The sequence below is a fragment of the Sturnira hondurensis genome, unplaced genomic scaffold (assembly GCF_014824575.4).
Source record: "Sturnira hondurensis isolate 20B ecotype Veracruz unplaced genomic scaffold, ASM1482457v3 Scaffold0011291, whole genome shotgun sequence".
In the NCBI taxonomy this organism is placed as follows: domain Eukaryota; kingdom Metazoa; phylum Chordata; class Mammalia; order Chiroptera; family Phyllostomidae; genus Sturnira; species Sturnira hondurensis.
The window spans coordinates 719,526-736,841 of NW_028083922.1; the positions used below are offsets into that span (position 1 = coordinate 719,526).

Below are 17,316 nucleotides of genomic sequence, written 5' to 3' on the forward strand. Positions count from 1 at the left end.
TCTTTCTCTTTGGCTGGATAACAGACTCTTTGAACTCAGAAGCTGGGTCTTCTTAGAATTCCATTGCCTCCCACATAATATGTACTCAATTACTATTTGTCGAATAAATGGATATGGTGAAGGCCTTCGAAACAGGAAGAAAGAAGACTCTGGCAGCATGGGAGAGGGGAATGGAGCGAAACAAAGAAAAGAGAATAGAAAGAGAGAAAACAGATCATCGACGAGATAATGTTCTATGACAGAAAGGTAAAGGAAGCAAAGTACACAGATATCTAGGGGAACTACCGCAACCAGTGGCCCTTCCTCAGACTGATGCAAAGCACAGAGTCACAGACTATAATGGAAAAATAGTACAATTCACTGAAAAAACATCAGAATATTCACGTTTGGATCTAAAATCTGACACTAACTAGCAGTGACCAGAACAACGTGTCCATTTGCCCTTAACAATTCATCTCTAAATTCAGGATACTAGACCTGATGATCTCGAGAGCACTCTTTGGCTCTGAACTATAGGAGTCTATAGTTTTCCTTAATCTTGGGACACTTATCGTTTCATTTCCCCTGGGCAAGGAGGGGCCTGAATACACTGAAAGCTATCATAAACTGAATAGAGAAGCTACAGCTGATTTTTTTAAAAGGCAGGATAAGCAAGACAACAAAAAATAGACCACGTGTCTATGACTATACTGAAGCAGAACATTTCTTTAATATTTGCTTTGCTTGTTGAGTCACTGGGGCTGTGCAATATTCCCATTGTGACAGGTGAACGACTCAGAGTAAAACTGAGCTGGAAACAGAAATGGGAATTAGAGGCAATACTCAATGATGGAAAAAGGTAGCCTGTTGACTTAAAAGGGTGTAAAAAGCATTTAATGATCCTTTGGATTGGGAGGAGATCTATCAGTATCAAGGTAAGCATACCACTGACATCTTATTTTAAATAATCACATATGCTCAAAGATTTGGACTAATACAAGCAAAAAGACCACTTTGTAGAACACTAAGATATCTGGCAGTAAATGGAGAAAAGACTGTGCATCAAATGGCATTTGACTTCTCTCTTTTTCGCAGCCTCCCCTTCACATCATTGCTAATCATTCAGCACTCCCTTGGGCACTTAGTATTTTCTCCTGTTTCTGAGCATCTGTTATAAACAGAATCAACTGATCTAATAAACTCATTCCAACTTTACAGCCTACAGACTATGTGCTCTCCCTTCTAGAGTACACTTGTCTTAAAACAAGGCCACAGGAAAGAGCAAATGCTTAAGCCAAAAGAAAGACAGACAGAATTGCATATACCAGTGGGGAAAGTACCGTATTTTGCCACGTATAACACACACCCACGTTTTTGTGCTCATTATGCACAGGATTTTTATACCCATGGTGTGTAATCATTATACCTATCTATAATGAGCATCTTTATTTTTCCCTCAAAAATCTGGGCAAAAAAGTATGTATTATACATGGCAAAACATGGTGTCTGAAAGTCTCAACCTCCCCAGAACCTTTGAGATGTTTACACACAGCCCTGCTATCTAATGCCATGGCTCTCTCCTAAATCCAGAAAAGTAGTTTATTTTTTTAATTTATTGGGGTGACACTGGTTAATAAGATCATAGAGACTTCGAGTGCACATTTGTATGATACACTGCATTGTGTGCCCATGACCCAAAGTCAAATCATCTTCTGTCACCACATATTTGTCCCCCTTTACCCTTTACTATGCCCCCAGCCCCTTCCCTCTAGTTACAACCATATCGTTGTCTGTGTCTATGAGTTAAAGTCTCACATTCTCAAATAAGTGAAATCCCATGGTCCACCCACGTTGTTGCAAATGGCAGTATTTCATCTTTTCCTATGCCTGAGTAGCGTTCCACATCTTCTTTACCCAGTCCTCCACAGAAGGACACTGGTTGTGTCTCAACACCAACAAGTAGTGTTTAGTTAAGGAAGTGAAGGGTCTGAATCAATCTATGGGTAAATGCTATATTTGAAGACTGCTATACATGGAAAGGAACCTCAAAGCCCAAATACAAAAGTAAAATGAAAAATAAATCCTTCAGAAAGAGTGTAAGGGTCTTCTCTGATCTCCCACTCACATTAGTTTTATCAGATCAGCTAATTTTGTCACTTTGAAAATATAGCAACATAAAACGTTTGGCCCTAAATGTATAAGGCAAGAGATAAATAAGCCTTATTTGTTTGGGGATCAATAAGGAGTAAGAAAACCACATGCTCCTTGGGGAACCTGTGGAATGTGGGGTGGACTAGAGGGTGAGAACTGCTGACCTTTGGGCTGAGTAGCCACATCCAACCAAACTAGCTGAGGGCTTCAGCTTTCATAAACTCAGATGTTTTTTAACAATTTAAAAAAACTATGTACAATTAAAATTTGGGAGATTTTTATAAGAAAACTTGGGTTTCTGGTTTTTCTTGAATGGTCAAAGGAACTGACAACTTTGAGTAGATAAGTCCATAAGAAACAGTTGGAGAGAATAATATGATCAGAGACTGAAGCTTGACTTTCACCTTGGCACTGAAGGCCCTGCAGTGTCCCCAGTGTAAAGGGGGAACTGCCCTTTTCCTGACAGCAGAAGGAACCTGAATGCATTAAGCATGGCAACCTGGATGCAAAAGTTTCGGTAAGAAAAAAGAAGTACGAGATTAAAAAGACAATAAAACGTATATCAAATACTTATGAATATTGAAACTGTAGAAGAACATTTCTTTACTATCTCTCCAGTCTCGCTAACACAGACAAGCCTTGTATATAAATATAAATTACCAATTATGAAACTTTGAAAGAAAAATCAAATTTGTTCTTGTAGAAAGTTACAGAGAATGGATTCATCGATAGTTCCCTTCAACACTATATATTCTCAGAGAATTTTAAATGCTTCTTGTTTTGAAACAAGAGAGACATATACTGTCAGCTCTTAAAATTATTTTCTTATTAAGTCTCTGTCCTAATCCTAGGTTCAGAGCATATGATGAAGGTCTGAAGAAAGCTTATTTAACCTACATTAAATCTTGATAATGCATTAATGAGTCTTTAAAGGGATCATTTTAATTCCCCAATCTTCAACCATAAAGACTATATGGTGCTAATCTGCCTTGCCCTTTCGATTAAACTTGTTAAGGGCGTTCTATTTAGTCAGCACCGGGAATAGGCCATTAAAATTCTTGTTCGGTAAGAGTTGTGTTCCGTGCTCTGTTGTTTTAAATTCCATTAAATCCAAACGGTCTTTATCGCCCCATGACCACCGTGACTTCAATCAGCCAATTTAATTACCTTACAAAATTGTCAGCAGAAGCAGCACAGAAAAACAGGAAGCCCTATGATGTTATCAGATTGAAATCTTCCCCTTCAGTGTTTAATCCAGACCAGTCAATAATGACGATGTGCACCTACTTCCTTCCCTTTCAGTAGCTTTTGACCTTACCTTTCATGCTAAGATTCAGGGTTTAAGATTCACTTGAAGCAATTCTAGTACCTTGTAACTAAACTACAAATTGAAAGTGCATAGAAGATAAAACTTCACCACCCAAATGCAAAACAATCATTCCATTTCAATACATCAGACCATCCTCCCAGGGAAAACCTGGGATCTCCTGCGAACACCAGGTACTATGGATGCAATAGATTAATTATTCAAGTATAAACAGTTGAATGAAGTGAACTGCTTTCTACTTGGTGTATAAAAATGGACACTGACCATGTCCAGGGAACAAATGAAACTGGAGCTACAGTAACTCAGTAAAATTCTAACAACGGGAGAAAATGAACTCCTCTCACTCAAATTTCTACCACAAAAGAGCAAAGCATTTTCTTACAGAAATTCTGATAATTAAAAGAAAGTCAAACATTGTCCTCATTATCATAGACAAAAATTTACTGCTCCATTGTACATTTTTTTTGTTACTTCCCATTAACTTTTCTGCAATGAGTAAATGCTGAAACAACGTCATCTGAGAATTCAGGGAATGGACACACTGTGATGACCACTTGAACTAAACTAAAAGGCAAAAGGCGTCTGTCTAGAGAAACATCTACTGATGTATAAACTCACAGGCACTACTAAAAAACAACCACACAAAGCCAGAAAAATGTGTTGAGTTCCATACGTCTAGGTGGAGAAGGAGAGCTATTTCTAGAAAACGAAAAGATCATTTTTCAAAGTCGTTTTCTGAAATGAGTGTGCCTCTTTTGATGGATCACATCAGAGTTATTCTTTGAAGCTTTAAGAATAAGTGAGAACTTATGTGAAAAATAGATTTTTTTATTGTGGCCATTGCAGCGGCGATTCGTGGAAAGACTTTGCTCCCCTGCGTTCCGGGGCTCAGCTGAGCAGGTGTTCAGGCATTATCTGTTTCAGGGGCTGCAGCTATCACTCCTGCGCCCCGCCTTCCAAGGGCCACTTCTCCTCATTCCAGATCTAAGGCCACTCCTCCCTCCCACCCACCTCCCCTCCCAAAGGAAGAAAAATCTCTCTCAAGGAACATGTTGATAGTGGCGGCTTCTAAGTTCAGTCAATCCACTCATGCTCCTAGACACTGTAATATATCTGCTACTAATCACTATATTTGAGATCACATGGGATGTCCAGCAAACAAGAGCATTTCCACAGGAACCCTTTTTGTTCCTTCTCAGGCCATGTGTTTTATTATCTGGGCTGTCCCAGAGCTGGGTTGGGTTTTTTTGGGAGGGTGCATTTGTTTTTTTCACCTTGAGCATATGCACAAGAAAGCAGCTATGCCCTATGCACCTGTGGCCAGTGTGCACAGCCAAGGAGACAGCAGCACCACTTGGGGATGGGGAGAGGGAACCTTTTCATTGGTCTTTCTACTGAAATGCTCAAAAGAAAATCTAGGTGGAAACATCTAAATGAAAGAAATGGCCCACCATACGCTCAGCTCCTCAGAAAGGACTATCGTGGAGAAACTGTGCAGGCGCTGGGAGAAAGTCTGGATTGGTGTCTTTGCCCCTGGCAGTCTAAATGCCACTTCAGATGTGGAATTTGAAAAAACTCAACCTGAGATCAGAAACAAGGGGGACTTGAACAGTGATTCCTTAAAGAAGATGTCAAATCCCACCCAACTCCCCCACCTCCCAGGAGGGTTGCTAGCCCTGCACAGAACTTTGACCAGAGCCAGGTTCCAATCCTCCACCACACTCCCTGGAGCAGAGGTCTAAACCAGGACTTGGAAGAGAAAGGTCTTGGAAGTTACTTTGTGGCTAAAGTAACAAAAGAAACGTTGAAGTCCCACTGAGTGGTTAAGCTGGCAGGCTGTGAAATTGGGAGCCATGCCCCTGCTGAGAGAAGGATCCAGTCTCTGCTTTCTCCAGCTAGAAAGCTGTAGGGCTGGGAACAGCACAGGGCCTCAGGCCCTCAGGCGAGGGTGGAATAGCTTCGGAGAAACAAAGGTGCCTCATTTACATAAAATGCTGGGGCCCCAAAGCTGGAGCTGTGGGCAGAGGCTCCTCTGGGAAACTCTCAGGGCCTCAGCACCTGGAAAAGCAGAAAATGTCTGACCTGAGCTGAGGGGGAATTGACTCTCTAACGATCCAAGATCCACCTTGTCTCCTGACAAAATGCCCTCTAAGTTGTCACCCTGGAAAAGCAAAGCTGCATCTAATACAGGGGAATGGCCACTACCTAGGGCGACTGCCCACCTGTCCCCTCCTCAAGAGCTGAGCCTGGGTTGCCTTAAAGCCTCAGGGAAGAGCCCTGGGGTTGGCACCCCCGTACCCTTCACTCTGAGATGCTTGTTAAGGGGAAGCGGGGAGCACCTGAACATAGGCACAACTAGGCACAACTGCTGGAAGTTTTCTTGGGCTCCAGAGGGGAGTCAATGTGCCAAAGTACCCCATTTGCTTTGTGAGAGTATATTTGTCAGTGTGTATGGTGTGTGCGTGTGTGAGTGAGAGAGAGAGAGAGAGAGAGAGAGAGGAGAGGGAAAGAGAGAGAACATCCATAAGACTGGAGGTGGTGATGCTGGAGGAGGCAAGGGCCAGCAGGGTCATACCCTAAGTGAGAGACAGAGGAGGGGGATACAGGAGTGGAATCCTGGTCAAGGACTGCATAGAGTGGACTGGGTGAGGGGAGTGGCTGCCATGATGCCGCTCTGGTGAAGGCTGCTGCAGCTGACACAGCATGCCTGGGTCAGTAGGGGAGGTGCAAGAAGAGGCTGGATGCCACCTTCTCATCAGACGGGGTGGGTCTCACCCAAAATCCGCAGCAGTCCAGTGGCAGCTACTCCAGCAACTCCAACCTCTGCTCTCCCAAGGCACAGGGCCAGGCTACCTGCCACGGACCTGTGGCCAGCACACAGGACTAAGGAGACACCAAAGGCTCTGGTTCACCTTCACAGCCAAAGTTGAGAATAACCTTTTTCAAAGGTGGTTTTTATGTGTTCAGCCAAACACACACTTTACTCAAAAACGTGTTTTCCCCAGAAGAATATAAAACTCCCAACACTGCATCCAAGTAGCCTCAACAGGGAGATGCCCCAGTGATTACACTGTACACGGTCACTCAAGCCCCACAACTCAGATCAGAAAACGTGGAAGATCTTTAAGTTAATGGAGAAAATACCAGGTTGTTACGAAACTGGACTGTTCATTTAGGCTACCAGGGCACTGGTGGGAAGGTCTTTATGCAATCTACTATTTCTTAGTAAGTATTGGTCTAGGAAAATGTATTTTTTATGTATCAGCTCTTTTGGAAAGCTGCTACACACTCTGCTACAGTTGCCAAGATTTTTAATATGAAGATATGAAATGATCAGCGAATGTAACAATCTAATGATTCAGCAAATATTGTGCTGCAAGACCAGAGCAGCAATAATAAAATCTTTAGAGTATTGGTTCGGTACTCCAGCTCCCAGGCTTCCCTTTTTACCCACACAGTACGCAAACACACTAAGACACACTCATTGACAAACACACTTCAGAAGATATCTCAATATTCCAAATAAATAGGCTGTACTACTCTCAACATACTGGCAAAACTAGCAAACCATAGCACTTACGTACTCACAGTAGAAGAACTGAACACACACACACATTCCAGTGATACAGGGACCTGTTTAACCCCATCCAAAGAAGTAAGCATTCCTGTGGACTGTGGTTGCTAAGGACAATGTGCTTAGGTATCACCTAAAGGCGTGAAAAAAGAAGAACAGCTGCAGTAGGAACCCAGTTACAACCTATTGTGTTTTGTTGTTGTTTGTTTTGTTTTTGTCATTATCAGCCTTCCGGATTCTGGGTGTCTATTTGTTGGTGGAAGAAGAGCAAAGTAGGGTTTCATTTTTTTATAGGAGAAAAGTATTCGTACAGTGATCCCACAAAGACTGAGATGATAAATTTTATCATTATAGAAAAAGCACATGGGGAAAGGAAAGTGAAGACGCTGTTGACATAACAGGAGATGCAGGCAATCACTCTTTGATTTAAATTTGACTGGTGACTTAATGTATCTGCTTTTATCTCGAAGGCACATACTCAGGATTATACGGTTTTCTGCACTCTTTGGTCTAAATCCACTTGAACTGTCAAAGGAGGCGCCCACAGTAGAGACATTTACTCAGTTGGCATTCTTCTCTCTCACTCTTATCTACTTAAGGGAACTTCCCCTGGCTGGCGGTGCTCCTGCTCCTACTAAAACTCCATTGGCCATCAAGAGCAGCTGAGCACTGCCCACACTCCATTTCCTCCAAGCAAACATTCTGACCAGGGTTTCCAACTGGAGCCCCACGATTAGATTTGCCCCTGCGCTCTCAGGAACCCCCGATTCCGGAGGAAAGCAATAGGTTCCCCTCGTAGGGGCTCTTTCATCATGCCACAGTGAAATGCAGACGCAGACGCAGACTCCCACACACAACTGCCCTCCCCCAACCATCAGGGCGAATCATTCATTAGCCCAGGACGAGCAGTAAGAATGTTGTGAGAGGAGGACTCCCAAGTTAGAAACTAACAAAACCCCTTTCTTAGGAGCGCTACTTCAGTTCGGCTAAGTAGCAGCCTCCCCTTGCTAAATTGAGCCTTTAACCTTTCAACAATATTTTACAGATCTTCACTCCCCACCCCCAAAGGCACCAGGGATTCGAAAAGTGGTAAAATTAACCGACAAATCTTTCTGATGACAAAAGAAATCAAAAGGGCGAGCGCCTTTCCCTTGCCGACCTGTTCGGGTCCCAGGCGGAGGCGCACGGATTAAAAACTCGCCAAGAGTTAGCAAGTTATTAACTCATCAGCCCCGCAAACTGAGAAGCGTGTGGTCCCAGTGCCCACGTTCCTGAGGACCTCGCATCCCGCCAAGCCTGAAAGGCTCCGGGAGACAGCAGGGGCACCCCGGCAGCGTGCCCCCAGCGTCGCCACCAGGTCTCTGGCTGGCTCCTGTGGAGAGGTCATACAGCACGACTACCAAACACAGGCACTTACTTCAAAAATTGGCTGCAGCCAATTTTTTTTTTTTTAAGGAAAAGGGGGCAGGAAGGAAATGAAATGAAAAGACACAAGGAATTTCTTTAAAACCCGGAGGCTACAGGGCTGTGGAACAGGTTGGAATGCATGGAGCCCACCCGCCTGTTTACATCCGGCTGCGTGGGAGCCAGATACCCAGCGCTGGAGAGAGATGGGGAATCTTACCAAATCTTAATACATGTGTAGTTCCTTGAGAATATCCAATCCACAGTAAGCAGAGCAGGAGTTTAATGGTGCGCCTGAAGACTGGATTACTTAGAATCGGAGAAATAATCTTCATGGTGTTTCTGTGTCCACACGCGCGGCACCCACTTCCCGGATCTAGCGTTAGGCTCCCGGTTCGGGCAGGAATGAGGATGTGTCGAGTAGTGGCCGCAGGCGCGATCACGGCATGGTCACAGAGAGAGGAAGGAGTCTCCGCTTCCCAAACCCATTAGCAATCGCTGCATGTTCTTCACTCACTGCGCCAAGAAGCAACCTTCCACTGCAAGGGATGGTGGGACATCCATGTTAGTCGGGGAGCATCCGGGAGAAATCCAGCACGCACACCCACAACGTCCGGCTGCGCGAGCCTGGGGAAGCAGAGGAGGAGGAAAATCAATAGGAAATCCAGTCTCGGAAAGGGCCGAAGTGTGGGTAGCGAGCTACAGTCCCCATACAAAAGACGCTTTGCTCGCAAAGGTTTTGCCAGGCCCTATTCTACTGCACTGCTGCACAGCTTCTGACATGAAGCCAAGATTAAGTGAGAAAAATTGAGATAACTGCTTGCCTCTTAAGGCTCTCTGCCAGCGAGCTTCCCAATATCTATTATGCAACCGATCTGATGGCCCGCCTGGAGTTGCAAGAAAGAAGTCAGATTAATTTACGTAGGGAAAGTGCTTTTATTTTCAAAACTATTCTGCCAAGCAAGTGACCAGTGTATGCAAGCAGACTTCTTACAATCAACTGGTTAATTTTAATAAATGACAAGCTAAGTCAGTCACTTTGCCTAAAAGTTGTAAAATAGGAAGTAGTCTAAGATGAAGGAATTTACTGCAAATATAACTTGTGTTTAGGTTGGAAAATGGTCTTAGTTATACTTTTAAAATTTTGTCCAGGAATGAATATATATGAGTGTAATTGGAGAGGTGAAGATAGTCATTTAAAACTTGAGTGGAACATTCCCTCATTACCACCAGGAATAAAAATAGATTTCTTCAAATGGCTTTTTAGAGGGGAAAAAGATTAAATTAAAATGAAAGAATCATATTTTTCCACCCATTTTAGCTCATCCAACACAACTGTGCACATATAAAAAGACAACGATGTTTGAATTAGTGCAGAAAACCCCAAATGCTTCAATCATTTATGTCCAAATTTCTTCTCTCTTTGGTTTCTTGAATGGATGTTTCTCTTTAAGAGGGAATATAGGATCAGAGCTTGAGCAATACTGTCACTGTTTTGTCTAAATGCCTTATTTTCTAGTGTTCTGTTCAGAATTCTAGAGTTCCCGGGCAGTGACTGTCTCGGCTTTCACAACTAGCAGTTTAGTCAAGAAAAAAGTACAGAATATATTTTCTATTGAAATAAAAATACATTTTACTGTATTTTTGAAATAGGTAATATATTTTCTTCCAGACACATAGATAAAAATACCCAATCATAATACTTTACATTAGTGAGTGAAACCAAGAAGGACAGTAATAAATATCTTGCTATATATTATTAAATTTAAGTGATCAAGAAGTACAAGAAGTGAACTGCTAAACCTCTATCTTAAAATTAATCTCTTTTTCATAACCAACTAACAGGGCACAGGTTAAACCTTATGAAAAAATATAAAATCATATCTTATTTGAAACATATCTAATTGTTAAATAGTGATATGAGTACTATTCCCTCCAGAAAGCAAAAAAAAAAGTAGTGTTTTCATTCCATCATAATGATTCTTCAATCTATTTTTCTTAAGATATTATAAAATGCTTATTTGAAAATAAACCTACATTCTGCAAAAGATTAAGTGGGCATTGATTTCATTTTTAAGATGGAGGCATAACTGCAGTGTCAAAAATAAGTATCATGAATGGCTAGTTCTGCAGTAGAGCAGGCAATTCAATCAAATAATTTGACTATGTGAGCACTTTAAAAGGAACACCTTGTGCTAAAACCAAGGGTATCTAGCGACTCCTTCAGTCCATGTTTAAAATATCTCTTGTAAGGTACGTCCAGCCCAACATTTTCTGTCTTGTATTTGCTGTCTCATTTATTTCATTCTATTTGTTCTTCTCTTTTCTTTTTTTTTTTGATCCTATCAAATATTAGAATGACTGCCAGGGAAACAATAAATACTGTTATTTTCATCTGTCAATATAATTGATACCTAATACCTGGAAATAGATTGTTGTGACTAATCAAAAGACTGCAATTCTGCAGTGTAGTTGGCATTTAATGAGGAAACAGAATGTACCATAACTCCTGTTTCATGTTCTGTTAACATCATGGCATTTAATATTGCAGTAGTAACTTCTCTGTTTAAAACCAGCATCCTAAACTACTTAGTTTTGTGGGATTATTTATTAGATGTCTAGTTGGAAAAGTGAAAGACCAAGCTTCTAGATTTATGAAGTCCTTACACAGTAAAGTGAACAGTAAGAAGTCTATCATAATTTTTAGCACTAATTGGTCCTCAAAGAGCCAATTTTGCGCATATGCTAAGTTGGAATCATTTACACCCATTAACAAATCTGAAAGGGTTCAACACAGAGACAACTCCACCTGTCTAACTGAACTGCAACACAGGAGACAACCTTTCTTCAGGACCGCGGACAGCGCTCCAGGCATGGATTCAGTCCGGAGTAGTACATTGAAAGTAGTACATTGAATGGATAATGTACCATTTGAAGGGACAGTGTGCATATTGCTACTACACAGGCCTGTGAGTTTGAGTTACTGCATTGTTCACATTTTCAAGAGGACTATTTTGTGAATTGTGTTGTGTGTATATATCAGTGTTACTTACTGGAACTGCTCAGCATAGCCAGGATGAGCTGATAGTCATCCCCTCCCAGGGCACATGACTACAAAAGCCACTTAGATTAACCCTGAATTCTCTCATAAGTACTAAACTACTTTTTTCCCAGTACAAAAAAAAATGTCAAAAGCACACCAAGAATTCAGAATACTGAACAACATGCTGTCAATGTTCAGTGGCTAAAGACATTTCTAAAATGTACAATTAGTTATTGCTTTAGAATTATCCACCTCCAGATTCCCATCTGTTACAAGGTTAATCAGATTAATTCTCATTCTTTCTCACTAAACGTCACTCACTCACAGGGCAAAAGCAACAACAAAAACGCTATATTATCTCCCCGATACTAGAACAAAATGACTTGATAGTGTGAAAGATGCCTCTAGTAAAGCAATTTTAAACTCATTATAAGTTTCTCCCCAGTACTGGTACCAAACATCATAATTCTGGGGCTATGTGAAGGATTGATTAAATCATTATATAGTATTCACTAACTAGAACAAATCTCCTTTTTTAAAATTGTGCCATCTTTGGAATTTGCTCTTTTCTCAAAGAAAAACAAAATACCACTATTTGGTGTCAGAACATCATAATGTTTTACACACTTTAATCATAGTTGTTGTTGTTTTTCCCTCATTTTAACCATATGGCAACCTTTATCTCTGGGAACCAAAGCTCTGTGGGTTCCAAGGTCAAAGCAGAGATGACAAATTGCAAATGCACACATATATGCACATACAGAGAGGAGCTGTATCTAAAAGGCTTTTTTAAAAAAAAGAATGCTGATATGAGGAGATATCAAGCCTATGATAAATTAACAAGAAACAAAACACACAGCATGTTCATGCAAAGCTTGTCCCAACAACAAAAAGCCATTAGCATCATCTTTCACTGTATTTTTATATCTACTGACATTAATGACCTCTTATTTTGGGGCACCATTACTTGAGAAGCAATTTTATTTTTCTATTCTCCCAGTGAAAATGAATCTTATTCTACTTAGCTGCCACCTGCTGGGGCATGAACAAATGTGTATAATAATCCTTACAGCACAACGTTTACATACCTTTTACTAGAAACAGCAAATACATAATCCCAGGACAACCTGAATTTCAAAGGTGTTTCAAAGGTTCTTCCACACCATACCTATATTTAAATTGTTCACATGGAATTCTTTGTAAGAATTCCACTTAACTTGTCACTGAAGTCCTGCTGTTATGTGACATTTGAGGAACCTCACCGTATAGTAACACTTGACCCAGTCTTCCATGCATGTGGCCTGTTGTATTGCAGCTAAGCTAAAATAAACAGCCTGCTCAACCATAGCATTAGAGGTGCCTGAGAACCAAGTCAGAGCTGGTATCAGTTAAAACCACACTGTTGCATACTTACACTTCCTTCTTAACTATACATGCTATGCAATCCCGTGTGATTCTCAACGCATATCAGCTTCTCCACCAACATTCTGCTGCACTGATGATTAGTGACATTTAGAGTTCTAATGATTTTTTCCATGCTTAAAAGAAGTATATCTTAATTAAGGAATTAAATGGGAATAGATTTACATGTCCGGGAATAATGTAAGCTTGTGCAACCCTCCCTCAGTTTGAACAGGAGAAAACAAACAGGTATGATTTCTAGGCATCACTTACTCTCTACAACCTTCCTTTTGTATGTTTCATTTTGTTTAAGAAGTTCCGAAGGCCCCTGGAATCTGCCCTGGTGGTGACAAAAAAATGGCTTCTCTAAAAAAAGTTATAAGATAATAAACTTAGACAAATCAAGATGGAAATATCTTCCGGTAAACTACAGACTAAGATTCAAATTAATCAATCGTCTCTTGTAAAGTGAAAATAATAATTCATAAAGTAATTTCTGATGACAATACTTACAGTATGGAGATGAAGAAATAGTTGAAGGCAATCTGTTTGTTACCAAAAGTATAGTAGCGGCAAGTTTTTTTTTTTTAATATCCCCGACTCCCTAAACTGGAAATCATCATAAGAAGCCTTGGTTGGGTCGTCTTGTTTAGTAAAGAACGCCTTGAAGCTAAAAATACCAGGGGGTGTCAGAGAGTCATGAAAAGTTTTTGACGTTTATGACCCACCCCGGTGACCCTACTCCCCTTACCCTAATGGGATGCCCCCCGAGTTTTTTCAGTGGCTCTCAGTAGTGGCAGCGGTTAACATAAATGTCTGTACTTCTTCAGCCCAGAACTAGGGAGCAGGGTGACCGGTAGAATGGGAGGATGGTAGGAAGGCTGGGGAGTTCATCAGACCCGCAGGCAGACACACAGCTTCTGGCCACCCCTGTCTCTTCGCCTCGCGTGAGTGCCAGTGGCAGAGGCCACTTCCTGGCGCGTCCACTTACTAAATTATTCTGTGTGGAGAACGGGAGCGTCTGCAGCCAACCCAGCCAGTTGCATCTTTGACGGGAATTGGCTGCGGCGAGCGGGACAAAGCCACTCTCAGCGGATCGGTCCAGAGGCTGCCCCGAGCGAGCGCACCCGGAACCGCTGCGCGGCTCCTCGCTCTCCTCCTCTCCAGGCGGGAAACGTCCCTCGCCCACCCCCCGGTCCCTCCTGTCCTCCGGGGAACACACTCCGGGGAAGGCAGCCCGGTCTGAGCCCAGCGAGGGGAGTCCTTACCTTTCGCTGGGGGCCGGTGGGCGGGGAGGGGGGAGGGGGTCCTCTGGGAGGAGCACCCGGAGGAGGTCAGGCGGGAAGCCCCGGCTCGGGGACTGTGCAGCGCAGCCGCGGGCGCCGAGCGCGAGTGACGGCTGCGGCGGCGGAGACGGAGACCGCGGAGCCGCGGCGGCGGCGGTGGAGACGGACACGCCTCCTGGCGGGGGTTCCTCGCCTCCTGCTTTAAAGGCGCCGCGTTCCTTTCCCCGCAGACGCGGATGCCAAGAGGGCGCCGCACTAGTGCCTGGACCGCGGGAGCGAATGTGCGAAAATTTAGGAATCCCTGCAACCAGCGCACACCCCTGCCTGGTCTGGGACGGAGGCACGGAGAACAGGTTGGTCGGTCAGGGAGTGACACAAATCGCCAACGGGCAATGCCTGGGCCTGGGTGGTGACCACAAGTATAGGGAGCCCCAGCTCCTTCGGTTCTAGGTGGTGGCTTTTATACCTCTCTGAAACCATAGCAACAGAATTTCTCTACCGCCAGCATTTGGTAAGCAAAGTGGCCCTCTCAGTACAAGTACTGACATATCCCTTTGAGGTCAGCGGAAAAGATCCTGACCTGCGCGGCACCCGCGCCTCCACCCTCGCACTGTGCACAAAGTACCAGTGCACTCCCCTCGCGTCGCCCGACCCCCTTAGACTCATAAAGTCACTGCGCGAGCCTCTCTCCCCATCTCTCTCTCTCTCTCTCTCTCTTTCGCTCTCTCTCTCTCTCTCTCTCGCTCTCTCTCTCTCGCTCTCTCTCTCTCTATCTCCCTCTCTCCCCGCACCCCTGGCTTCCCAGGTTGCTGAGAACAGAAAGGGACTTATCTCGAGGGTCGAAAGATGGGCCAGCAGTCTTGGTACAGGTCCGGCACCTTAATGGCAGACGCCTCCCCCCACCCCTGCCGCCACCGGGTTCAATTCAAACAAATTGCAGAAAGAAATTTGCTATGAGATCTGATGGGTGCCAAACCAGAGGTCGAAGTTCAAAGGCTGGGGGAAAGGAGCCTGGCGAGCATCCCCAGCCTGGCTGGCCTCCGGTCTAAATATTCTAAAGAACTTTTTTAAAGGCTCTAGAAGAGGAGTGATTAAGTCTCCGAGTTCTCCTGAAACTCAGCTTTCAGGGAGGGGCCGCCGCCGGCGAGCACACCAAGCTTCCCCGGCATCTCAGTAGAAACGATTAGCTTTTGCAAACAATCCTCAGTTTCCGCTCCTCTGGGTCGGAAAAGTCAACATCTATTCAATACCACTGCTATTTTATCCTCGTCCCTGCGTTATTAACTGGAGTAGAGATTTTGCAAGTTGCCCCCAGAGGAAGTTAGCGAGCAGCGACTTGCGAGCAGGTTTTAGAGAGGCGGAGAAAAAGCAGGCCGGGAATGCTGGGCGGGGGGAGCAATTTTCAAACTGGCTGTACAAGGCGCCAGCCTTGATTGCCAATCTCTATTTCTGAAGGCCCTACGTAGAAGACCCTGCGTCTCCAGAGATGAGTCGTCTTGGCTGGAGACACGGACTTGAGCCCTCACCCGAGAGCCTGGTGCAGCATTGCCACCCTCCACACCCTGGGGCTAGCACCGGACTCAGCCCAGCTCTGAAATACCCAGAGACTCGGTCCTGCCAACCGATACCCAGCTCTCAAGCAAAACCACCAGTCTCTACCCTCTGTGTCACCACTTCTGGCTCTCCGTGCCCACTACACACCTCTTGAGCCCGCCCACGTAGGGGAGACTCGGGCCTTACACAGGTTAAGGAGAGATGTGTTGGTGATTATGGAGAGTCCGTTAGTCATTTAAGGATCCCAGGGGTAGCAAGGAGGATGCCTTAATTAAGTCAACAGCAGCCTTGTTGTATGGAGTAAATAAATAGTCAATGACTCCATTGTGCCTCATGGAACGGGCAGCACAGACGCGTGACCGGCTCTGGGCGCCTGGGCTCCAGCTGCTGTGACCTGCAGCCTAATGGGCCCTCGAGGGACAGCCGCGTTTGGGCCAGGCCCAGGAGGGAAGAAACACCCCATTCAGTCCCATTCCCCCACAGGAGTAATGAAGACAACTTGTCTGCTGACCAAGACACTCTTAGTCGTATAGACTTGCCACTCCATTGACAAGGAGGGTGGAGCAAAACCCTGGGAACAGTAGATTCCAATGCAAATCCAGCTTTGTGTTGTTGTGACTCTGAGATATAGAGCAGGGAGTGTGTCTCATTTGATTTGAAGTGTTCGTAGGGTTTGGCATGCAGTAGGTGAAGAAAGAACAAGGGAATTTCTGGGATGGACGTCCACCTTCTACACAGTTGTCCTCAGAACCATGAATCTGGGGAAGGAGAGGCTTCAAACAACGTCCTCTAAGTGCTGTGTGTGTTCTTGGAACCCAGTCACAAGTTGTTGTTTTTCCCCAGGGGACAGGACACACAAGGAAAGAAGTAATAGGCACTTGCAAGGGGGTTGGGGGGGCAGGGGGGGCGGTGTCAGGGGAAGAGAGCTAAGGGAGGAGTAGAACAAACAAAACTATGCATGTTGTGAGAAACTCATCTCCTCAATAACAATTTTTATCTAGATTCTGATAAGAAAAGGTAGACTAACAAGGAAGTATTAGACTATATACACCCCATTAACCCTTCAAAATAAAGTTCTCAAACACTGTAAAGAGATCTTTTCCATAATTTATTTCAGGATTTATGAGGCTAAACTTTAGGGAATCAGACCCCAATCTCTCTGGTAGAAGCAGTGAAGCTTCTACCTCTCCATTCCCAGTCATCCCTAAGACTTAATCTTCCCTCTTTCAGAAGGCCACCAAGACCCTGAGCTAGAGCCTTATCCACGAACCACCTCTGTATTTTCCCTTACTTGCCTCTCAAAGTGCTCTTAGAACGTTTGCAGGTCTGGGATTCTGACTCCCCGGGACCCAGCAGGGACCTACCTATAAGACTTCCCAAACCTACTGCCACATTTTATTTCTTTGCTTTGGTCTGGTTCGTTTGAGTTGAATGTGGAATTGGAGATATTATTTTGGCTCATCTAGCCCAATGCCTTCATTTTACAAGTGATGTAGACCAAAGTGAGAGAGAAGACTTGCTTAGGGTCTGGCAGGACCAAGACTGCCTTCCAACCTTGCAGAGAGGCATCAGGCTATCTTCTGTCACTCTCTTTTCA

General features: G+C 44.0%; 1 protein-coding gene across 1 annotated transcript in view; it reads right to left on the reverse strand.

The window, feature by feature from the left end:
- The window catches only part of GRIK2 (glutamate ionotropic receptor kainate type subunit 2), a 589,700-nt gene extending 575,512 nt beyond the window's left edge, over positions 1-14,188 (reverse strand). Inside the window, exons 1-2 of the mRNA XM_037059704.1 lie at positions 14,148-14,188; positions 8,656-9,062 (exon numbers count right to left, since the gene is read on the reverse strand). Of these exons, the coding sequence (XP_036915599.1) occupies positions 8,656-8,770 (115 nt within the window). The 5' untranslated portion in view covers positions 8,771-9,062; positions 14,148-14,188. The remainder of the gene's footprint in view (positions 1-8,655; positions 9,063-14,147) is intronic.
- Between the last annotated feature and the right edge of the window lie 3,128 nt (positions 14,189-17,316).